At 39.3% G+C, this 25,635-nt stretch overlaps 1 protein-coding gene across 1 annotated transcript; it reads left to right on the top strand.

Moving 5' to 3' along the window:
* Positions 1-3,240: 3,240 nt before the first annotated feature.
* MAP3K8 (mitogen-activated protein kinase kinase kinase 8) lies at positions 3,241-24,928 on the top strand. The gene is made up of 8 exons (XM_063450800.1): positions 3,241-3,412; positions 12,890-13,242; positions 15,003-15,170; positions 16,253-16,514; positions 17,228-17,334; positions 18,779-18,931; positions 19,470-19,713; positions 23,633-24,928. Exons 1-8 carry the CDS (start codon positions 3,385-3,387, stop codon positions 23,764-23,766), a joined length of 1,449 nt encoding a protein of 482 aa, XP_063306870.1. The 5' UTR covers positions 3,241-3,384; the 3' UTR covers positions 23,767-24,928.
* The last annotated feature ends 707 nt before the right edge of the window (positions 24,929-25,635 follow it).

The raw sequence follows: 25,635 nt of genomic DNA, 5'->3' as shown, positions 1-25,635 counted from the left end.
CACTTAACACGGCTTTGACATTTCCAGCATCTGGTCTAAAATAGCCAACCTATTACATACAGGGTCAGGGCCGGCACTTCCTATAGGCGACTTAGGCAGGATCGCCAGCCCCTCAAATAGGAGGCCCACTTGGGAGGAGGGAAGGGGTGGAGAGAGGAGAAGAGAGACCACTGAGAGGGGTAGTGGTGAGGAGAGACCACCAAGGTGGGGGCGAGGGGGGGTAGTGAGGAGAGCAGCAACCACTAAGGAGGGGAGAGGAGAGACCACTAATGGGGTGGGGGAGAGGAGAGACTATTAAGGGACAGGGGATGAGAGGAGAGACCATTAAGTGTCAGGGGAAAGCTCTAAGAAACAGGAGGGAGAGCTCTAAAGGACAGGTGGTAGGAGAGAGCACTAAGTGAAGGGGGGGGGGAGGGGGAGCACCAAGGGACAGGGGGGGGGGGGAGAGCAGTAAGGGACAAGAGGGGCGAGCTCTAAGGGACAGGGGGAGGAGAGGAGACCACCAAGGGATGGGGGGGAGTAACAGAGATTATTAAGGGACAGGGGAGTGGAAGACACACAGAGAGGCTAAGGAAGGGGGGAAAGAGAAGCACAAAGGGGCTGGTAGGGGAGAAAGAGACACACAGAGGGATTCGGCAGGGAGATACACAAAGGGGCTGGGGGGTGTACGACATGCAAAGAAGTCGGGAGGATGCAGGAGACATACAAAGAGGGGGGTTAAGAGACAAACAAGGGGCTTGTAAGAGATACACTAAAGGGGATGTAAGACACAAAACATAAAAAAAATGATATTAACAAAATAAATATAATAATAAAAATAAAGAGCTACTCCCCTCTCAGCCCCTATCCTACCCCACAAACTCTCTCTTTCACAAGACACACACACACACACATACAATGCATCCCTATAAATACACAGAAACACACAATGCCTACACACATCCCTACACACACACACACACACACACACACACAGAAACATATTGTGCTTCCCTTACACACAGAGAAACACACACACACACACACAGCTTCTCTTACACACACTCAGTTCACCCTGCAATGTAAAGCATTGCCATTTACAAGATAGGGCAATGTTTACATTGTAGGCTTAAATACACCTCTAGTGGCTGTCTACCTGACAGCAAGTAGAAGCGCTTCCACTGTTAGAACCGGATCAAACTCGGTTTTCACAGCTAACCACAATTTAATTAAAAGGAGCGCAGCGCTGGACGCACATGCACTTTTCGCCCCAATGCTCTTCTATGAAGAATATTGTTTGGTCGAAACAGAAGTGTAGGTGTGATGTCACAGCAGGAACTGGATCCGAGCATTGGAAAGAGAGTTTTTCCATTTTTTATTTAGATTTAGGGGATGGGACCTTAAGTTAAAGGCAGAGGAGAACACAATAGCACTAGGAATGTTCCTTAAAGCGACACTCCAGGCCACCAAAGAGCTGAAGTGCTTTATGTGAAGAGTGTGCCCTCTATTTTTCTTATTACACAATGAGCATATTTCAATAGAAATTGGCACTTTTATAAATTAACCTTGTTACATCCCCTGGCTGTCAATCAAGTGCTGCTACTTCCTGGTAGTTTAGCTCAGTGGAGCTAAACTCAAGAGGCAGCAACTGTCCAGAATTCTTGCCTTGCAAAGACTTAACATGAGCTGCATTGGGAAGTCTGTGATTGGACAGCCACAGAAATTTAGAAGGGGGGACTTGCAAAGGCTGCAGACAAGAGATCTGCAGCTTCTGCAAGCCATTTTAGATATATCAACAATGAAAAAGTGCCTAATTAAATGCATGCATGTTTTCATTGGGAATATATATCTGCAAAACATATATTTTTCTTCATTTAGGCAGTTGAATGTACCTTTCATCATTTTCATCATTATATGATAATTGTTGGTATATAAATTCACACAAAATATATCCAACACTTAAAAAAAACAAAAAAAAAAACACACTTATCTTCTTAGATAGTGGTAGCCCTCTTCAGGAATATCCCAGACAATATTCCTTTAATATGGTACAAGACAACGACAAGCGTATAGGAGAAAGTGGCTGTAGATCTACAAATATAACACAAAACAAAATGTAGCGTAATACTGTTGTGAAAATAAAATGCACAAATATAGTGATGTAGTGGAATAAATCACAGAAGGGTGCCTCCCCCGATGGTATGGGGGCTATGACCAGGACACCTCTTCCTGTAGCAAACTGCTGCAATATAAAATAGAGCTAAAAATAAGCCTTAAAAATTCAAAAGTTGCTTAGGAGGTTAAATTATTTCATTGATCTTTGTATAATGTTGCTACAAATTTTGGGAGATTCCCTGAGGAAGACCTATCTTGGGTGAAACATGTAGGATTACTCCTAAGCAACTTTTGTATTTTTAAGGCTTTTTTTTTTTTTTTGCTCTATTTTATATTTGGATAAATAAAAGCAGCTTTTTACCTGTATCATGAGTCCGGCTCTCCATACTTGCAGCAGTTTGCTACAGGAAGAGGCGTCCTGGTCATAGCCCCCATACCATCGGGGGAGGCACCCTTCTGTGATCTATTTCTCTACATCTTGTGAGTGCTCACTATATTTGCGCATTTTATTTTCACAACAGTATTACGCTACATTTTGTTTTGTGTTATATTTGTAGATCTACAGCCACTTTCTCCTATACGCTTGTCGTTGTCTTGTAATGATAATTGTTGGTTTGACATTTCTGTTTTACAAGTTTCTGGGGGTTTGACTCCAGTGAGCAATAGGACATGCTAACATTAGCAGACCGTAAATAATTGTTACAATATTTTATTTGCATATTTATTCTGTTTTACTCCTTTTTTGTGCTTTGACACATATTCTTGTCTTATTCCACTGCTGCAGTGTACACGTTAGGACATTCTATCTCCTCTCCATCAGTCACAGGGTTAATTGAAAAAAACAAAAAAAACTGTAACAAACTGATTTCTGCTTGGCATTTCATCTGATGAATAATCTGTGAATACTCGGATTCCATGGAACGCTCACTGTAGCAACTTGTGTTTCCCTAGGGGGTATCATTCTGAGATCACCCAGCTCTGACTGACAGATACTGCCCTGTGATTATTTGGGGGATTTCCTCTGCTGCAGAGAGAGACATGTTTTGTTTTGTAGTTGCCCTCTCTCACTGCCCTGAACGTGGGGCTGCAGAGGTTAACCCTTGTTTACGAAGGCTCTCCATTTGCTGTTTCATTCTCATCATTTCCTGATAGAACCCTCCCCTGTTTCTACTCAAAACTTCCTGCTTTGGAGTTTCCAGTAATGATCAGATCAGTAAACCTCTGACTATGGGACAGTTAGGACGTCGTCTTTCCCTCTCCCTTATGGACTGCGAGTGACTTTAAAGAGCCATGCCTTGGCACAGTGGGCATACAGCAGGTAAGCTGAGGACTGGCTGAGGGTGATAGCACTGAACAAGACCATCAAGCCAGGAACAGCAGCGATTTGTGCATTAAGGTCAGGCTGGCAGGTGTGGATCGGTGGCTGTCTGAGCGAGATGGGAGTTTTCTTAACAACTCCCTATAGGGGTGGTGGGAGTAACTTTGCCCATTATATCTGAATCAGCATGATGGGAGTAGGATCCTGAATAGTGTGCCTGTATTCAAGATGAGCGCATCTGTCTGCAGGAAAGTTGCCTGATCGTTGTGAGAGTTGTAGTTCACAGCAGTTGTATCGGAGGATTACAGCACTCTCTGGGGTTTAGCATCCCCACTGTGGCTGTGTGTGTGTGATGGGATTTAATATTCACAGTAACAAGGTTTTATATAGTCTCTGTCTTTGAATAGGGGGGAGGATTGACAGTTTATTGTCTTGAGACTTGCAGTTCATGGTTGTTAGAGTAACAATGTTGACTTTGTCTGACAGGGAGAATTATCACCATAAGTGCTATATAATCAGAAATTGTGTAACGGTAGATAGTGGCTTTCATAGTGTTTATTATTATTTTTTTTTTTTAAACAGTTCTTGCATAGAAACGATATTGTACCATGTGTTTACAAGATACAGTAGAAGGGCCTGCTTACTTAGCTAGGAGCTGTGGTGACTTGAGCCTGACCCTGTGTGTCCCTCTCCTCTTCCTACAAATACTTGTCTGTTGTCTGTTAGTCCACCCATTGTACAGCGCTACGGAATTTGTTGGCACTTTATAAATAATAATAATAAACATGGGACATTTGGGCAACAATATTAATGTTAGGGAGTAAAAAAATGAATTCGGAGTAGATTTCATTTCATTGACTAGTAACAACAAAAAAATGGCCAATTTCACACTAAAACAATTAAACTGGAATTTAGCTGAACTTAAAGGGAATCTCCAGTGCCAGGAAAACAATCCGTTTTCCTGGCACTGCAGGATTCCTCTCCCTCCCACTCCCCAATCCCCGGTTAAAACCCCTTCAGTGATTTACCTGAGGCAGCGACATGTCCCACGTCGCTGCCTGCTCCTCCCCCGCCGCTCCACCTTCTGCCTACGTCATCCGGTGGGCGAGACTGATCCCACCCACCGGCCGAGGAGACCTAATGCGCATGCGCGGCAATGTCGCGCATGCGCATTAGCGCACCCCATAGGAAAGCATTGAAAACGATTTTCAATGCTTTCTATGGGGAATTGAGCGACGCTGGAGGTCCTCACACAGCGTGAGGACGTCCAGCGATGCTCTAGCACAGAAAACCTATAGAGCAGGAAGTTCCCTCTAGTGGCTGTCTAATAGACAGCCACTAGGGGAGGACTTAACCCTGCAAGGTAATTATTGCAGTTTATAAAAAACTGCAATAATTACACTTGCAGGGTTAAGGGTAGTGGGAGTTGGCACCCAGACCACTCCAATGGGCAGAAGTGGTCTGGGTGCCTACAGTGTCCCTTTAACTTAAATGTTTGCATTTTGGCCTTAAATAATCCCTTCACGATTCCCGACACAATTACTGGTTTGGGAAATAATCCCCTCTGCTATTTCTGTCTTACTTGCAAAACTCTTCACAAATCATCACAATTTACACATCAACAGGGTTATTTACTAAAAGGAGCATCCCAAGGGAATTTCAGATGTAAGGCCAGAGTAGTCGAACTGCAAGCACAGCTGGTTTAGAGATTTTTTTTCAAATTGTTATTTTTGAGCTTAAATGTTAAATTTACTTTGAATTCTCATTTTAGTGAATAACCCTGATACTATATATTTGTTTTCTGCCACAATTCAGAAATATGTCCTGAGTTTCCATGTGTAAATGGAACATGTTGGTAGCTACACGTGACGTGATAAGTGGCTGCAAATGAAAGACACGGGTATATATTTTTAAATAGACTGTGAGATGTCTTGAACAGATACAACACATTATTGTATTGGCCTGTTTTATACTTCCATTGTAACAAACCTGTGGCCACTATCCCCAATTGTACATTTTTCCAATAAATGCTATTGTTGTAAAAATAATCTATAAGATTTTATCTTGCTGTGACACATGTTGAGTCTGCGATGGTTTTCCCAGCCTTGTTAAATTTACACCATTCAGCCTTTAGGCACCAGGAATACAGACTACAACCTGCCTCAGAGTAAAATTCCAGGAAATATTAAGGTCAGCCTCAGCTCAACAACTCCATAATAGGGATTTTAGTGGTGTCATGTGTTTTTTGGGATTCTTGGGTGGGGGGTTGCAGTAATAAGTGATTCAGTCGTCCTGTAAAATCCAGAGGAAGGCAGTTGTGCGTTCTGCGTGCCACACCATATGATGTAATTACATTCTATCATAGTTTTGTGTTAGAAACAAGTCAATCAGTTTCCATATTGGGCAAAGATAAAATGGTACTCGGTCTCCTCTCTCTCACTAAAGCTACTTTGGTGCTCTTGCCATTGTTATTATTTATATATAGTGCAAACACATTCTGCATTGATTTTCAATAAATATATGGATGAGTACATATCGATTTACAACAAGGTGTTTGCTCAGTTCTCAAGGTATCACGTTAACAGCCTTAGAATTTGGAGTAAAAAGAATTCAGAAGAAGTTGATGAGAGGTAACATACAATGTGTTCAGAGGAGAAGATAGATTACTAAGTGTGCATTCTCTATATAACTAAACATATCTATGACATCTATGACGAGTGTGCCAGTGAGAAAGCTGAGGAGGTTGTGAAACAAAATGTGGAAGTACAAAGTGCATAAAGTACAGACTCATTGTTTTACTGGCTGAGGATAATTGGAGTCGTATATCACACAACTACTTGACTAATGGATTTATTGGCCAAAACGTTTTCAGTTATATCACTATTAAATACATTCTTAGACGTTGTCAACAACATGTTCAGCTACATCAGTGGTAGTCAACCTTTTTCTAACTACCGCCCACTAATGCATCTTTTTGGTTGAAAAAATGTCCTTACCGCCCACCAGTTTTCGCGCAAGTGCGGAATATTTTTTTCGAAAGGAGGGTGTTTTAAAAAAAATAAATGTACGTACATTTATCTTTTTATTTGCAATTAATGCATGTTTATAATGTTTTTAACTTTATAAAAAGTTTAATGAGAAAACAATAAAGTAAATTGAAATTACCTTTACTAGTGATTAATGAGATCCTTGAGGTTGTAAGGAACAAACGAAGGTCTCCTCTTTCGGTGATATTCAGACGACTTCTCTGTTTGCGCATAATATGATTTCTCATCTGTGCGTCAGCTCCCCTCTTCTCCCTCCTCAATTCCCCTCCCCACCTTTTTTCCCCCTTTTTTACCTTCCTTATAGCAATGCCCAGTAGGAAGGCTGAGCTAGGTATCCCACTATAACAGACTGGCACACATACATACAGACATACAGACACACAGACAGCATACAGACAGACAGGCACACACACACACACAAAGACATACATACAAAGACACATACAGACAGACACAAGAAACAGACACACATACATACACACATATATACAGACAGACACACACACACGACACATACATACACACATATATACAGACAGACACACACACACGACACATACAAAGACATACATACAAAGACACACACACACAAGACATACATACAAACACACACACACACAAGACATACATACAAAGACACACACACACACAAGACATACATACAAAGACACACACACACAAGACATACATACAAAGACACACACACACACACACACAAGACATACATACAAAGACACATACAGACAGACACAAGAAACAGACACACATACATACATACACACATATATACAGACAGACACACACGACACATACAAAGACATACATACAAAGACACACACACACAATACATACATACAAAGACACACACACACAAGACATACATACAAACACACACACACACACAAGACATACATACAAAGACACACACACACAAGACATACATACAAAGACACACACAAAACATACATACAAACACACACACAAGACATGCATACAAAGACACACACACAACATACATACAAAGAAAAGACACACATATATACAGACATACACACAGACACAAACAAGACATACATACAAAGACAAGACACATGTATACAGACATACACACACACAAGACACATACATAAGACACACACAGGACATACATACAAAGACAAGACACACATATATACAGACATACACACACACACAAGACACATACATAAGACACACATACAGACACACACACAAGACATACATACAAACACAAGACACATGTATACAGACATACACACAAGACACATACAAGACATACATACAAACACAAGACACATGTATACAGACATACACACAAGACACATACATAAGACACACACAAGACATACATACAAAGACAAGACACACATATATACAGACATACACACACATAAGACACACACAAGACATACATACAAAGACAAGACACATGTATACAGACATACACACACAAGACACTTACATAAGACACACACAAGACATACATACAGACACACACAATACATACATACAAAGACACATACACAAACAAACACACATTATATTTAAGTCACCCTCCTGTTTCCTACCTTTAAGGTGCAGGAGGGTGACTTTCCCTGGGGTCCAGTGGTGGCTCAGGTGCATGGGAGTCAGAGTTCCCACTCTGACTCCCTCCTCCTCCTTCCTCCCGCGCGGCTCTCTGTATGCTGGGAGGAGTGACCGGGGAATCACTTCCTCCCAGCAGATTTGATGTCATCACAGGGGGCCCGGTCGCGCTGTTAAAGCGCCCAGCGCTGACCGGGCCCCCTCACAATCCACATCCATCGGGTGGCCCTGACAGCATGGGCCACCCGATGGACCCCTCCATATGCGGCCCCGGCGGTTTGCCGCCGGGGCCGCAAGTGGTGATGGCGGTACCCAGTCACAGTGGTACCGCCGGCTCGCGCCCGCCCGCCCGCCTGCCCAATTTATAAAAAAAAAAAATGAAAATCCCTACCGCCCACCTGGAATCCTGAAACGCCCACTAGTGGGCGGTAGGGACCAGGTTGACGACCCATGAGCTACATCAATGCTGAAAAATATAATCTCTCCTACTCTGTCCATTAGCCTTACCTAGCCCTTTACTACCAAGCACTTATTGTTTGGAAAAAATATTAGCATAACATATTCGAAAAAGAAGCTGCATAGCTAGGACATAGACCGGTTGACTGGCGGGAAGGTGGTATACAGTGCTCCCTCGCCCGCTGGTCACTCTCTGTGGCATGGCGTAGCAGATTGTGGTAGAAAATCTGCTATATCCTCTTCCCTGTCTAACAGGGACCTTATTTATGTTCCCTGCACCCTCCAGTCATGGCAAGCAGCTCCCTGTTAGGCAAGGTGGAGAATAAAGAACATCTTCTACCACGATTCGTGAAGCCGCACTACAGTAAGTGGGTCAGACACACAAGGGGAGGGGTAGGAGACTCAGTGAGGAAACCACTGAGTAGTGATGTGGGACCTGGCATCCACTCCGGGCACCATAACCACTGGCACAGATATTTGTTGCTATACAGGCTTGTAATCATTCTTCTTATGTTGTTATAGTGCCTTTTGACCTACTTTTAAAAATGTAATTTCTAATAGTTCAAAGTCTTGGAATCGGGGCATCAAGCCATGCCTCCAAGCGCTCTGATTAGGAGAGCGGAGACTGGTACTTCCCAGCTTTCATGCTCAGGCATACTGTGCTTTCAAATGCGCAGTACCATCACGGTCTTTCATAGGTGCATCATGGCAAGTGCCACAGTAGGTGGTTCATATCTATCCACTACGACCAGCCCACCTGGGAGATATCTAGCCTTGATCCTGGTCTAAGCAACCTGTGGAGTGGCAGACCCACAATTCCATTGGTAAATGCTGGGGATCGGATGACCCAACTCCTAACAGCCACCGTACCCAAATATCGTTGGGTCCTAAGCTACGTCTTTAAAGTTCAACATGGGGAGAAAAATATGTTGCTAACTATATCGCTTTCTTGCACTAGTGTCCATTTTCTCCAAGCAACTTTCCCATTATGTATGTAGAGAGTTGAGGTGCTTGACCCAAATCCTAACAGGCTCCCCCCTGAATTTGTGCCGCTTTATATTGAGTCTATCACTAAAAGGGACACTATAAATCAGAGTGCTGGTCCAACCTTGGATGCCAGTGATTAACTGAGAACATTAGACTAAAATAACCTGTGATCAGTGATTTCAGCCTATCAATGCTGTATCGTTTTGTATAAATGTTGTGGTAGTGTAATTTAGCTCAATCGGTTAAACAGAATATCTGGGGACCAAACACTTATAGACTCGTGGCACTAACACCTCTATAGTGATCTGTAGTGGTTTTACAGATTTTTTCAAATGTTTACTTAGTCCCTATTTTATAGGGCTACTGCAATCTTCACAACCACTACAGCCAGATGGAGTGGTTATGACTCCAGACGTGACACAGTTTTCTGGTAATGGGAAAAACTGTTTAGCAAATGGTTTGCCATCTTACCTGGGTCCCTATTGGGCTCGGATGACCCTAGTCTGGTAACATGCTCAGAGCTTTTGCCGTGCTACAGAAACCTTAGCCCTTACCATTCATTGGCTGAGAGAGTCAGCTGACCACTCTCAGTCAATGATATACATTCTGGCAAATGAAAGTTGCACAAAATTGACATTAGCAAGCCTAAAACTCTATTTCCAAGATGGCTTATAACACTGCAGTGAAGCTGCCAAAGGTGGAGTTACTCTTTCGGCAGCAGAGAGGTTAAACTCTTTAAATCTATTTAGTCTATATGTTGGCACTCTCCTGACAGTAATGGTGCTGGTATTGAGGTCGCCCTCCAATAGGTCCCCTTCAGCAACTACCTATACAATAACAGATTGATACTGCACTCATAAATTGATGCAAAAAAAAAAAAAACAGCACCTCACCTCTTGTGAGGTGCTGTTGAAACTGCTTCATTGTTGGCCTAGTATGTGCTTATCAGTTTCCATCTAACTGAATTTGGCATATTTCCTCTGTCTATTTAAGATTGGTTATAAATAGATTATACTTTTTATAAAACTGCACGTAAGAGGTGCAGAAAACTAAACATCAAATATAAAATTCCACAAAGAATTCTGCCAAATGTAATACGTGAAGACAAGGAGCAATATATTTAATCCATCTGGTGTCAATAGCAGTGTCGTTCGTTTTGGAATAGCAGTCTCATTCCTTTTGGAACGCAGAACCCTCTAATAAAAATTATAAAAAGGAAAAGTAAAAACCAGATTTTTAGAGTCATGGATATGCATTTCAAGGGCATATTTTTACAGTTCCCTATTTAAGTTATTCTAAGTACAATAACCACTTTAGGATTTAATAGACTCGGTATCTGTATAGTTGTGGTGTGAAACACTGCTAGATCAAAGGCTCTACTTCTGAATCTTGTCATTCAGCCAGCCCAGAAAAAGAGTTTCAGGGTGGCAAAGTCAATTTTAATTTCCATCTTTGGCATGTTATACCTCACACACTACCTGGGCTGAGTTCTCGCTCCTCCCCTGGAAGTGAGTTGAACTATGGACTCTGGCTCTACGGATATTTAACATTAGCTTAAATAGTGAACTGGCCTTTAGCGAAAGCAGGCCACCCAAAAACCCCATATCTCCCAGGTGGACTGCTAAGCTTTATGGCATCAGAGTTTCTTCCAAATTTCTGCAGACCTACTAAACAGTGCAAGGAAGGTGTGTAACTTTTTTTGTTTTTTATTTTATATTTGCCTTCTTTTTTAGTGCATCCAACCCAAAAATAAAATAAAATTGTAGGTACAACTTAACCCAAAGTTTCCTTTTTCATTTATTGTTAAAGTGGGGGAAAAAATGACACTACAATAAGTTGCTGCATTTTGATGTACGATAAAGAATTTCTAGAATGCAAAAGATAAATGATTCCTTCATGCTTCACAGGCGTCCTGAAAAGTTCCATCTAGCGTGAATCTAATATGACTATCCCCAAATAAACCACCTTGAGAAATCATTTACTGAAGGTGACATCCTGTCTCTTCTTCTGCGTTAAATAAGTGGGGAGTTTTCAAGAATTACATTAGTGGAGAAATACTTTGTGGTTAGTGTACTAGTAACTGTTGGCACTGGGGAAATTCTCCAATGCTGTGTACAGAACAGTAACTGTATTAATGAAATGTCTAGCTCATTGCAGATGAACAAACATAGGCCAGACCGATCACTATGAAGTAATGGCTGCAACAGGGAATAATATGTTCTCTAGTTAATCCTTATTAGCTGCAGTACAGAATGTCCTACGGGACCCTATATCTCTGTATTGGATGTTTGTCTAGATATTTAGGATTCCGAGGGATTTACGTCTCCGAACAGAACTATTCTCCTTTCCCCCTTTGCAAAAATGGTCTAGCTGGCAGGTGATTTTAAGGTACTTCTCTATATTGCGAAAGATTTTAAAGTGTACCCATTATGGTACTCACAACTTTGTTTTAAATTAAAGCTATACGTCGTGATAGCAAATACCTTTATCAGTTTTTGATTTATTATAGCTTTTAAAATTGTGGTACACCCCCACCTGTCATTTAATCCTCTACAATAAACAACTTTTTAGACTTTTGATGGTAATTTTCTTTTTTCGATTGCACGTGGCCAAACCCGAACAAAGAAAAAAATAAAACCATTGGCTCATTTCTCGCTGTGTCTTGAGGGATGTCTGTTATAAAGAAATGACAAAAAATAATTAAGATTGAAACAGCTGTTTGGGGTTTCTGTATTTCTCTTGAGGCCTTTCGTTTTGGACTGTCGTTTGGGTGGGAAAAGTCTGATATACAAATGGTTAGGCCAAGACTTCATAACAACAAAATTCAAAATCAATAAATGTGTTGTTGGGATATATATTACCATCACTTAAGTTAAAAATCCACTTTTACTTGTAAAATGTGCATGACCCTATTGCAATTTAAACTTTTAATGGCTATTAATGTTTTTTTTTTCCTGGTATCCAATTTTTGGGGTCACCTGGGAACTGTCCTCAGAAAGTGTAGGGCAAGCCCATCATTACCCTTGTGTTACACTATGGGCACTACGATCATGTTAAAGCACTCTGCGCATGCTTAGTTCATAATTACGCAAGCCAGCATGAATGACATACCCCTTAAATTGAGAAGAAAGGACCTTCACCTTTTCCAAGCAGGTCTACCCATTTTGGTGGTGCCAGTGATGCAGGTTAAGTCACTAGCCCACCATCCTATGCTAATGGTGGTAGGCATGTTAATGGCAACAATGTATTGTTGCTTCTATACTTCTAGATATTTGCCCTGCAGAAGGAGGATTTAGAGAACAAGATTTCACTGCATGCGGTTTAGCTGGTTGAAAAGCACCAAATATTGATAATGTGTACATATATTTTTATTTATTTCTTCCAGATATCTCATTGGAAGACATGGAATATATGAGCATGGCCAGCGATCACAAGGGAGACGCGGAATTATTCCTTAGTTATTTGAATGTGTCAGATGTTGTCAACATTATGGAAACCCTGTACGTGGACAGTGAAACCTGTACGGACACTGAAAGTACTGGTACTGTTTGCCATGAGGATTACCAATACCAGGAAAGGTCGGACTCTCTCATGCTCAGTGGACAAGAATCCTCTTTTTTGATGTCTGTCAAGTATGGAACTAGCAAAGAATTACTTGGCTTTATCAATCAGGTGTCCGACTCGAAGAATCGTTTGCCTACTTGTTTTCAGCAGGAGTGTGGAATTGTATTAAGTAAGGTAAGGAAATTTGGCTAATTATTCAAATCTACATGAAATCGTAGGTCTAAAAAAAAATTGAATATAGGATTAATGCGGAGGCTTAACAACTGAAATTCCTCGTATTTTAGCCCTAGAGGACTGACTGTTAAGTCTTTGAAGTTTAGCAAGGTCCTTGGGTGTGATTTACCCCAATACAAACCAAAGCGGTTGAAGAATCACTCCCTTAGAGCTCAGACAAGCAACCCTTTTCTTAGAGTGTTCCCTTGCAGTACCCATTGGAATGTGGAAATTGGCAGGTCAATGGAATTATTAAAATTCTGCGTGGCAACAGTAGGGTAATTCTATGCACCTGGAGTAGAAGGTGATTTCTGTATGTGAATATTATTGCTTCGTATAGGATAATAAATCCTACACTAATGAATAGTAAACCATCAAGTGTCATAGGAGTTGATTAATTGGTTATTTAGGTATTTGGAACGGTTTTGATGGTTGAGATATTTTAAGGGAAGGACATTTGTGAATTTGAGCATGCTTAGGAATATTACAATTGAGCTGTAGAAGGGACTCGGCAATGTTTAATAAATACATTATGTTTTAACAATGGAGTGTTGGTAGAACGTTTTAGATTCATTGACTTTTAAAGGTAGTTGTTAAAACTGGCAGAAACACTCTTGAGTGTGTTTATAGGGGCGCTATAGTCACCCACACCACTTTATCTCAATGAAATGATCTGGGTGCAGTGTCCCTTTAACCCTGCAATGTAAAACATCACCTTGCTTACATTGCAAGGTTAAAATCACCTCTAGTGGCTGTGATACCATACACTAGCAGCTTCTGCACTGACATAGTAAAATAAGGAAATAATAAAAAATAAGGTAAGTAAAACTTTTTATTTCAATAATTTTTATGGCCTATAAAGAACTAGGGACAGGGAGGCTTAAGCACTCAGAATACAAATGTATTCCTCACATTATAGTTTTTCCTTTAAACTGAAATGATGACTAGTAAATATAGCTTTTTATGATTTTGAACACATCTTTGGAGTGCTGCTTCCTGGTTCATATATACCTAAAAAAAATATTAGTTGGTTAATACTATTAGTTGGTTAGTTCCTAATGACATGTCTCACTAAGCGGTATGAGTCAAGGTGCGTGCCAATGAGGCCGGTCACCACCAACATGTGATGGAAGGTGTGTTCAAAAAAGGGAGAGTACTATATCATTACAGCTGTGTTTTAGACTGATACAAACCTCAGAAATGGCAGAAAAGTAAAACGCAGAATTTTATACTATGTACAGTGTTCCATGTATTTATTTCTTTTTAAATACTCTTTAACGCGTTAACACATTTTCCTGGGCACTACAGATTTTCTTTAAATGGACTTTATAGGCACACAGGCATGTTGATGACAATAGCATGGCAGTGTTTTCATTGCGGGGTTAACCTGCTTCTAGTTGCTGTTATACTGAGAGCCCATAGAGGCGCTTCCTTGAAATAGTGGAGGAAAACACCACTATTAAAATCAGTCTTAGAGAGACCATCTGATTGGCACAGCTTGGCATTTTACCATGCATGCTCACTGGCCTCCCATGCATTGGCTGAGAGTTGGCAACCGATCTCAGTCAATGAATGAACGACAGGTTTGTCATCCAGGTTCTGAAACGCAGAGATTGTTTGCTTGTTTCTTGCGCTTGCTTCTGTCTTGCCTGTGTGTGACCATGTAGAAATTGCAGACGTTTTTATATTTCACCCTCCATTCTTTGCTATTTTTTTTCCAGAAGGTAACCATAAACAGGGGACGCTATCAAAAAGACACGGATGTGCTGCTAGTCCCGTGGAAGATGACCTACAAAAGTATTGGTTCTGAATTCATTCCCTCTGGAGCTTTTGGGAAAGTTCATTTAGCTCAAGACCTGGCAACAAGAAGTCGGATGGCGTGCAAACTGGTACGTTTATTATGCAAGAACCAGTTTCTACAAGATATAAAATATGCAAATGATATCGCCCTGGGGCAGAATCGGTACAGAACAAATACTGTTGCGATTGCAGCATGCTGTGTAATGAGTGTGTACTGTGCATTTTTTATTTATATATTTATATTTTGTCTCACTGCTAAACTGTTTTATCAAATATTTAGATATAGATAGAATTACGTATTACTCATATCACAGCAAACCACAAGAATTACCGACTGCCCGTGTGCTTTTATTCACCATATACCTTTTAGATTATCTATGCTTTAAGAATACATGTTGCCTGTAAAGTTCCCATAGGATCCACACTCATGACGTGTCATGTGCAAAAGCATGTGGGTATAAGACGTATGCCTGGGAACTGTGAATGAGCAGAGATTTACGACGGATGAGCAACATTGTTTAAGAAAACCCTACCGTCATTTCTACCAAAGGATTCTGGGGTGAGAAGTATACGTTGGTGTGTGGGTGTGTGTGTGTGTGTGTGTATTTAGGTTTTCCCCTATTTTTTAAATTTCATTTATTTATTTTTATTATGGGACCTTAAGCGAATGGGTTTAGGGATCCACCACTAATGCAAGCATTTGATTTAATGATACCCAAACTAATTAATGTGTGACACAATACATTTGTAAATGCATAGATCTCAGCAACTACGTTCTCTGGTGGGCCACATTGGTCCAGAAGAGTCTTAAGCAGCTGAATAAATGCTAGCGCCACCTACACGTAGAGGGAGTGATTGACCAGCACTCATCTACTGATTCTCAATCACATGTCTTCATTTGACCATGTGTGAGAGATTGAAGGAAGTTCTTTGCATCACTACTGTTCTTCTAACTTCCATCTCATGAAAACAAATAAAACTGCAAAACTTTCAATGCCTGCACTGGAGCTTGGAACCCCCGTTCCAAAATGTGACCTTATGTGTAAAGCATCGAGAACACTGTTAATTTGGGTACAGTTTCAATGAGATAAAGATATTAGCCAGTATATTGAATGGTACAGTTTTTACTCTTCATGATTCTAACAATGAAATGTTTCTTTGTCTCATAAAGATCCCATTGGATCAGTTCAAGCCGTCCGAAGTGGAGATCCAGCTACAGTTGTGTCATGACAACATTGCAGAATTGTACGGTGCCATACTGAGCGACAACATCATGCATCTTTACATGGAAGCTGGAGAAGGAGGGTCTGTGATGGAAAGGCTTGAAAGCTGTGGACCGTTGAGGGAATTTGAAATCCTTTGGGTGACGAAACATGTTCTCAAAGGACTTGATTTTCTTCACTCCAAAAATGTCATCCATCATGACATAAAACGTAAGTTGCTAGACTGCTTGGGCAATTTTCCTCTGTAGGTCTGGAGAATGTTACCATGTTGGCTTTTTCGTATCTCTCTTGAGGAGAGGACCGTTGACCTTTCGTTTTGGACTGTTGTTTGGGTGGGAAAAGTCTGATATACAAATGGTTAGGCCAAGACCTTATAACAACTAAAACAAAATTCACAATCAATAAATGTTAGAAGGGGGGTGGGCGTAGGTTGGGTGTTGTGTGTGTGTGTGCATCTGTACAAATAGCCCATTTTATTTAAACCTCTCCTGTTGACGTTGCTGTGTATTTAACTTATCTTTGGCAATAGATGATTACAGGAATATGTGTACTGCAGAGTACATTTTTGTGTAATATTACAGTGTATTAGCTATTATGGTTATTTACTTGACCCTACCAAATAAATAATAGCTCTATCTTGTGTATTTGTTAAATTCAAATCACAACTAGTAATTATCCAGGATCAGAGCTTCTGGCCCGCATTTGCAGATCCAGTGCAGTAAAAGAACCTTTTGGTCTTCCAGAAGAGTCAAAATGGTTTACTTTAACCTTGTTCCAGCTAATTATTCTCTGCATTAGATCGGTAAACTGCTTTCCTGGTTATATCTATATCAAAGTACAAATTAGGTGCAATAGAAAAGCAATCTAAAAGCTCACACAAAAGCCCTATATAAATATACTGATGACAATCTCTTTCATTGTAGCCAGCAATATCGTGATCATGTCCACAAAGGCTGTTCTAGTGGACTTTGGACTCAGCATCCAGATGACTGGAGATGTGTATTATCCAAAGGACCTGAGAGGAACAGAGGTAATCATTAAGTGCAATAGCAAAAAACCTTCTGTTTCACAATTACAAAAGCAATATACATATTATATTTCCCATTTCTTTCTTCCTGGTAACAGACTTGGTATTTCTGAACATTTTATTTTAACAATCTTTGAATTTTATAATCTCTGCATTGTATAGAGCTGTTAAATGGTATTCGTACATGTATTCTTAAAGCAAAGCTCCAAGCACCATGACCACTACAGTGTGCCGTAGGGTTTATAGTGGCATATGTGCCGTGGTGTTTCTCTACAGTAAGTTTTAGTCTGTTTTAGAATGGTTTGACTTCTCACCTGGGGTCCTCTCTGCAGGCATAAATGGGAGCTAGAGGCTCCTACTAGGATTTTCTATTGAGTCTCCTATTCTTTGACTGAGAATTATGTTTCCTGACTGCAGGACATATCTCAGTAGACCTAGCAAAGCAAGTATGCAGGAGCTTTAAGCTCTCCTGGCTGTACAGAGGAGGTGGCAATCTGTGCCGGGCCAACCCCATGTAAGAAGTCATGCCGTTCAAAAACTACTTACAATGGAAGGGTGCCAGGGCACTCCTGGCACCATAACCACTACAGTATGTTGTCGTAGTTATGGTGCTTGGAGTGTTCTTTTAAAGCATTGTAGGATTCCATTTTCATGAGACAATCAATTGCAAATATTTGCTGTGCTTGAGTCATTGCTTAGAATCAATGCAGTTTGGAAGTTGTGGTAATGAGGTCCTTCATGGACATATATTTATATACTCTGCCATACCCTAATTATACTAATTATACTACGAGCAATGTATGTTTGCAGATCAGCTATAAACCTATGTAGCATTGCTTATAAGCACGATGCGACTGACCCGCTATTCCATTTTGTTTTCATGAAATATTAGGGTTTTCCTGACCTCTCTGGTAAAACAATTTACAGATCCTAAAAAAAGCTATTGGTATTCAGCAGCTTTGATCCTTGTTAGAACACTGGCAAAATGTCTATATTAACGCAAATGTATTTCTAAGTTAAGAAACTGCAATTGTTAAAACTGTGAATAACCATATTCTTTCTACTGCCCTTGCCCTTCCTTGCATATGCTGTCTCTCTAATCAGTCGGCTAGTTTCACGGTTTTACTGATTTTTAACTTGAACCAGGCTGTTTACTGAATATTGGTCATTTAGTGCAGCAACAAGATTACGATCTGGTGGTTTCTTCACTAAATAGTGAATTGTGATGGAAACTGAAAATTGTAAGCCCAACTAGCTGATTTGCAAATAAATTTTGAGCTCGCCATTCTTAGAATTTAGCCACAATTGTGCAATTCCTTTTGAAATAAACCATTCAATATATATAGCCAATTTTAAAAACCTTTTTATAGTTGGATATATCGTTGTTATATATAGTTCTATTTGCACAATGTTTCTAAATGTATTTTCCCACTGTGCTTGGTTCCAGCTGTACATGAGTCCGGAAGTGGTTCTCTGCAGAGGACACTCCACCAAAGCTGATATCTACAGCATGGGCGCTACGATTATTCACATGCAGACTGGGAATCCTCCATGGGTGAAAAGATACCCCCGCTCAGCCTTCCCTTCATATCTTTATATAGTATGTTTTACTATTTTGTTCTTTGTTTTTTTTGTGTGTGTTTTTTGTTTCATTTTCTATGTACCTATTTGTTTAACTACTTATTTTGTGGCTAGCCTCTCAGACTCAGCTGTTAATTGCAAATCCCATTGTGCTCCAGGTAATGTTTAAAACTGGAGAATTTATTTATAAACTGAGAAAAATCTTATTTTAACTATAGTTTTAGTGGTGGTCAGGATTTATTAGAAATGTATATTCAGGGGATATTAACCCTTAAAAGGCCTTAAGCAGATTAGAACACCTTGTAAAACAATGGTGGGACCTGTTTATTGTTCACAAAGGCCGATCTTGGCTAACAGTGGCCTCGTCAGCGGCAAGGCAATCCTCCAATTTAATGGACGCTAAAAATCTAGTATGTAATTGAAAACGCAAAATTTAAAATAAATCCAAAAATAATTGTATATTTCTAAAGTGAATAGTAGCGGACAAGATATAAGTAATGTGTTATTACCATTTAGATTCTGTGTTTGTAATCTTGTGTATATATTTTGTATCCCAGATACACAAACAAGCTCCACCGTTGGAAGATATTGCGGAGGACTGCAGCCCTCCCATGAAAGCTTTCCTCACAGTTTCACTAGAAAAGAATCCCAACCAACGGCCTACAGCCGCCGAGCTATTGAAACACGAAGCCCTACATCCTCCTCCGGAGGACCAGCCGCGGTGTCAGAGTTTGGACACCGCTCTGCTTGAAAGGAAACGATTACTCAAGAAAGAGTTGGAGCTGCCAGAAAATATAGCAGGTGAGATTATTATTTTTATTTAATACTCTGCTTATATTTTCAGAAAGAATCTAGGTAATACTGTCAGATTGTGTGCTTTGCACAAGGTCCTATTTACAAAATATTGAGAGAGAGAGAGAGAGAGAGCAAACTGAACATCTTTCTGTTGTCCTCTTTGAAAGTTTTTGCAGATACAGTTGCAAGAAAAAGTATGTGAACCCCTTGGAATGATATGGATTTCTGAACAAATTGGTCATAAAATGTGATCTGATCATCATCTAAGTCACAACAATAGACAATCACAGTCTGCTTAAACTAATAACACACAAAGAATGAAATGTTACCATGTTTTTATTGAACACACCATGTAAACATTCACAGTGCAGGTGGAAAAAGTATGTGAACCCTTGGATTTAATAACTGGTTGAACCTCCTTTGGCAGCAATAACTTCAACCAAACGTTTCCAGTAGTTGCAGATCAGACGTGCACAACGGTCAGGAGTAATTCTTGACCATTCCTCTTTACAGAACTGTTTCAGTTCAGCAATATGCTTGGGATGTCTGGTGTGAATCGCTTTCTTGAGGTCATGCCACAGCATCTCAATCGGGTTGAGGTCAGGACTCTGACTTTAGAAGGCGTATTTTCTTCTGTTTAAGCCATTCTGTTGTTGATTTACTTCTATGCTTTGGGTCATTGTCCTGTTGCAACACCCATCTTCTGTTGAGCTTCAGCTGGTAGACAGAAGTTCTCCTGCAAAATGTTTTGCTAAACTTGGGAATTCATTTTTCCTTCGATGATAGCAATCCGTCCAGGCCCTGATGCAGCAAAGCAGCCCCAAACCATGATGCCCCCACCACCATACTTCACAGTTGGGATGAGGTTTTGATATTGGTGTGCTGTGCCTCTTTTTCGCCACACATAGTGTTGTGTGTTTCTTCCAAACAACTCAACTTTGGTTTCATCTGTCCACAGAATATTTTGCCAGTACTGCTATGGAACATCCAGGTGCTCTTGTGCAAACTGTAAACGTGCAGCAATGTTTTGTTTGGACAGCAGTGGCTTCCTCTGTAGTATCCTCCCATGAAATCCATTCTTGTTTAGTGTTTTACGTATTGTAGATTCGCTAACAGGGATGTTAGCATTTGCCAGTGACTTTTGTAAGTCTTTAGCTGACACTCGAGGATTCTTCTTCACCTCATTGAGCAGTCTGCGCTGTGCTCTTGCAGTCATCTTTACAGGACGGCCACTCATAGGGAGAGTAGCAGCAGTGCTGAACTTTCTCCATTTATAGACAATTTGTCTTACCATGGACTGATGAACAGCAAGGCTTTTGGAGATACTTTTATAACCCTTTCCAGCTTTATGCAAGTCAACAATTCTTAATCGTAGGTCTTCTCAGAGCTCTTTTGTGCGAGGCATCATTCACATCAGGCAATGCTTCTTGTGAAAAGCAAACCCAGAACTGGTGTGTGTTTTTTATAGGGCAGGGCAGCTGTAACCAACACCTCCAATCTCATCTCATTGATTGGACTCCAGTTGGCTGACATCTCACTCCAATTAGCTCTTGGAGGTGTCATTAGTCTAGGGGTTCACATACTTTTTCCACCTGCACTGTGAATGTTTACATGGTGTGTTCAATAAAAACATGGTAACATTTCATTCTTTGTGTGTTATTAGTTTAAGCAGACTGTGATTGTATATTGTTGTGACTTAGATGATGATCAGATCACATGTTATGACCAATTTGTGCAGAAATCCATATCATTACAAAGGGTTCACATACTTTTTCTTGCAACTGTATGTTCCTGTGAATTGCTCAGCTTAGAGTTACTTGCTTGCAGCTCTTGGGTGCAATTAATGTTTTGTACTTTTAGAGTGCAGCCCATTTAAATACAATCCACTACCTCTGGCAAAAGTAGGGAATCCCAAAATGCTGAATTTGCCAAAAACATCACATCTATATCTAGTAATTCAAAATGGATCTGAGCGGGACAAATGCACTTTTACATGTTAAAAACAATATATTGTATGTTGCGAAATGCTGGCCTCCACACAGACAGCATTAATAATGTGGTGTGTGCCTATTTTCCCACTGCTACCATGAGTGAGTGTGGAGTCTTGGTAAATATTGTTTAGTCTTCCCATCTCCTAGTGAGTGTATGCCTCCTTAAAGAAAAAAATTAAACAAAACCAAAAAAAAGGATACATTTCTAAAAAAGATGTACCTCTGTCGCAAAATTTTGGTTTTGAGGACCATTGTTAAATATAGATACCAAACATGTCAACGTATTAAAAGTTTTAGATTTGAAACACAATTGCACAACTTTTAGGTGTATGTAACAGCGACTGAACAATATTTGAAAATTCTAGGCATTTTAGGTATTTTCCTAATCAAAACAAGTGGATAATTCATTTTCACACACTTTTCTTTATATGTACTAATTATACTAGGAAAACTTTTTTTTTCCACCCCCAAATTTACAGAGTTTTCAATTTTTTCTGAGCTAAATTGTATCTTTATCACAATAATTCTCAGTTCTCCGTCCAACTTCAAAGCGCTCCCTATTGCTACACTTTTTTTTTTTTTTAATGCTTCCTCCTTCAATGTTCTGTATTCCCCTAATTTATTTTAAGGTTAAAGGTTATTTATTTACAAAAAATAGGAACTAAATTCAGTTAGTCGAATATGTCTGGGTAAAAAAGGGGAATTTGGTATTGTTAATTGTGCTTCCTCTTATTGTCCACATGCTTTAAAGTATATTCACCCGGATATATGTATTTCCTAAGTATGCCTTTTATTATGTCAGTCCTTTCCATTTTATTTGTTATATTATGTTATTTTGTCACCAGCCTAGATTGGCCATCTGTGTTGTTTCCATTTCTAAACTATGCATATAATTTATATGTATTTCCTTATAAATTATTTTAAACTTATAATTGGCTTTGACACATTGCTTCCTCTGCAGGCTCTTTGAATTTTATAAAATTTTACACCCATTCCCACTGTGATTTTTGGTTTTTCTTGTTTCTAGTGTGTACACTAAAAATATAATGTTGGATTATATCTATATAGTCATACTGTTCCATAATAGTCATTATGTAAGATTGTGATGTGCATTCTATACATTCCATTTTAATGATTCAGGGATTTGTTAATGGCTCATTAGCTCATCTTTGGCTTGTACAATTCTTACTGAAAAATCTTTTTTTTTGTGCAACTAGCATTTCATATCTCTTCACCTATTTTGTCAGACTTTATATTTATTATTATTTATTAATTTATTTTTCATGATTTGACTTGTTCAGAGTTGGCATTTTTGCATTTCCTTTATCACTCTTGTAGAACTTTGGACACTTGGACTAATTTTTAATTTTTTTTTTTTATTAATTCTTTATTTTTTTCCCAGCTCATTAGTGTGAGAGGGACATAGCATGGTTACATACAAACATGTTCAAACAGTAGATAACATTCAGATAATAGCATTTGGGGAGACCAACTAATTTTTATTCTGATTTACGTAAATGAATCCACAAACCAGTGACATAAATATAATGTTTGAAGAGACACTGCAGCTAAGTTTCTAATTGAATGAGTGCTTCAGCCCCCCCTCACACCTATTACTTACATTTCTGCATCGTGTCTAAGCAGAGGAGAACGAGCCTTTAATTTCCATTGGCACAGATCTACTGCATTGCTAATTACAACTAATTCTCATCAATGCATAGAATGTATGTCTATCAAAATAGAAACAAGTCTTGCATCAAATTATTATTCATTATATCCGTTAGATTGTGTTATAAGATAATTCCATTCTAATTCAATTGTGATGGGATTGAGATGACTTGGTGTGGAGTATTCCAGTATGTTTAATTTCTGGAGTAATATTTCGATTTAACTGTATATATCATATAATGAAATTGCTGTTCTTCTGTTTCCAGATGCATCATTATACACAAGTGAGGAATCAGAGGTGCTAAGGAGACAGCGATCCCTCTCTGTTGACCTTGGAGCTCTTGCCGGCTATTTGAACATCATCCGTGCGCCCCCAAACTCAGAATATGATTGTTCGTAACAAGGAATTGTGCAGAATAAGCTAAAATGTACTCCTGCACTGCACTTTTCATTATATTTCATTACTTAAGGGTTGACCGGTTCAACTCGGTATCGTTAATTATTGGTTATCCTTAGAAACCTAAAAGCCTTTAAACTAAACTTAAGTAACTTTGATAGTATTTGGATTAGTAAGATTAGCTATAGCTCATTCAATCCAAAATAATAGAAAATATTTAAAATCTCTAGCTATTTTTTGAGAGATTTTTGTTTTCTTGGTGTAGCATTGTTTATAGTGTTATATGTATGCGCGTGTTTATCTTCACAAAAAAAAAAATCTATGTTGAATAGAAAAATATGTTTTATAACCAGCACATTTTGATATAGTTGGAGAAAAATAGAAAATGTAGATAGTTCCTATGGAACTGTATTATTTTAGTTTTTTTGTATTTGCAATATAAAGTGTAATGTTCTGACATGTCATTCTGTACATCCTAAATGATGAGTGTGTTGGCCCAAGATATAATTTTATTCATTTTGAGAGCCCTTTTGAGATTGTTGGGAGAAGGATCGGTCTATCTCACTTTACCTAACCACTTGGGTAAAAACTTTGACTCTAACCACTTGTCAAAAAGGCTAAATACTCCTTTCCATTAGACCGGCTATGGTTTAACTTTGTCCCAACAGCTGTTGTTTACTTCATTCACATAACTAATGTCTAGTTATTAGGGTAAATATAGTCCGCCGTGGCTGCGGGGCCAAAGGTTAAGCTTTAATGAGGTAGAGAGTTCATTTTATGAAGTGGAGCGTGTTTTTATTGCACTGTAGCCATTTCATTTTCCTTATGATAACCCGCTTCATGAAATGTGACTTAGAAAAACTCACCGCCACCACAACTGGTTTAATGTGTATAGTACAATCACAATAGTTACCCAACCCTATGGCCAAATATAACTGCCTAGAATGGTACTGGCAGTGTACAAGGCAACATGTCAGCAAAGAGTTAAATCTGAGTATTCTTCTTTTATTGTTAAAGAGGTTCTACAAACTGTATGTGTTAGGATTAGAGTACTGCATGCTATGTATGCTAAATTATAGAATTTTATTTTAAGCACTCCTTTTGAGTGACACTGTAAAAATTATAATCAACAGCCCACTTAACAATAAAATATTATTAAAAATGGTGTTCTTTGTTCTGCTTTCATTTCTTTGTTTTATTAACATTGTATCTGTACAAGGGATAATTTTTTGTTTGTTTGTTTGTTTTTCCCTTGTTCTTAAATGGAACATGAAACCATTGTGGAATGAAATTGTACTCATAAAAGTAGCCTATAATTTAAAAGCACTATTTTTGTAATCAGGTACATTTTACTAGACCTATTAAAAAAAACAAAAAAGAAAAAACCTCTGTGTATCAAAACCTGTGATTTTACTTTACTATAGTAATTATAATTGCAATATTTGAAAAGGTTTCAAAACTACAATGCAAAATAGGCAAATAAAAGAGAATTCACTGTTAGATGGAATTCTTCCTCCACTAAGCACCAGCATAATGTTAATACACTTGTTAAGGTTTAGCCTCAATTAATATACTGTAAAGTTTTGTGGAGTTCTGCACCATAGGCCTACCCTCTCCATTCTAAACATGTGTACTAATATGTGTACATACACAGCTCAGCCACTGGCAGCACTGAGTGAGCTAGACTGCTATGATCAAAGCAGCCTGTGTTAAAACAAGAGGATACCCTGGCAGACATATAAGAATATCACTGCATGTCTGTCCTTTCTCTGCCACCTTGGTTGGAATTGTGCCCCTTGGCATTAAAGGGGTACAATAGCCACCAAAACAACTTTAGCTTAATGAAGCAGTTTTGGTGTATAGAACGTGCCC

The sequence above is a fragment of the Pelobates fuscus genome, chromosome 4, assembly GCF_036172605.1.
Source record: "Pelobates fuscus isolate aPelFus1 chromosome 4, aPelFus1.pri, whole genome shotgun sequence".
NCBI lineage: Eukaryota > Metazoa > Chordata > Amphibia > Anura > Pelobatidae > Pelobates > Pelobates fuscus.
Note: the sequence above shows the minus strand (reverse complement) of the source record. Positions and strands in the feature narration are given on the sequence as shown.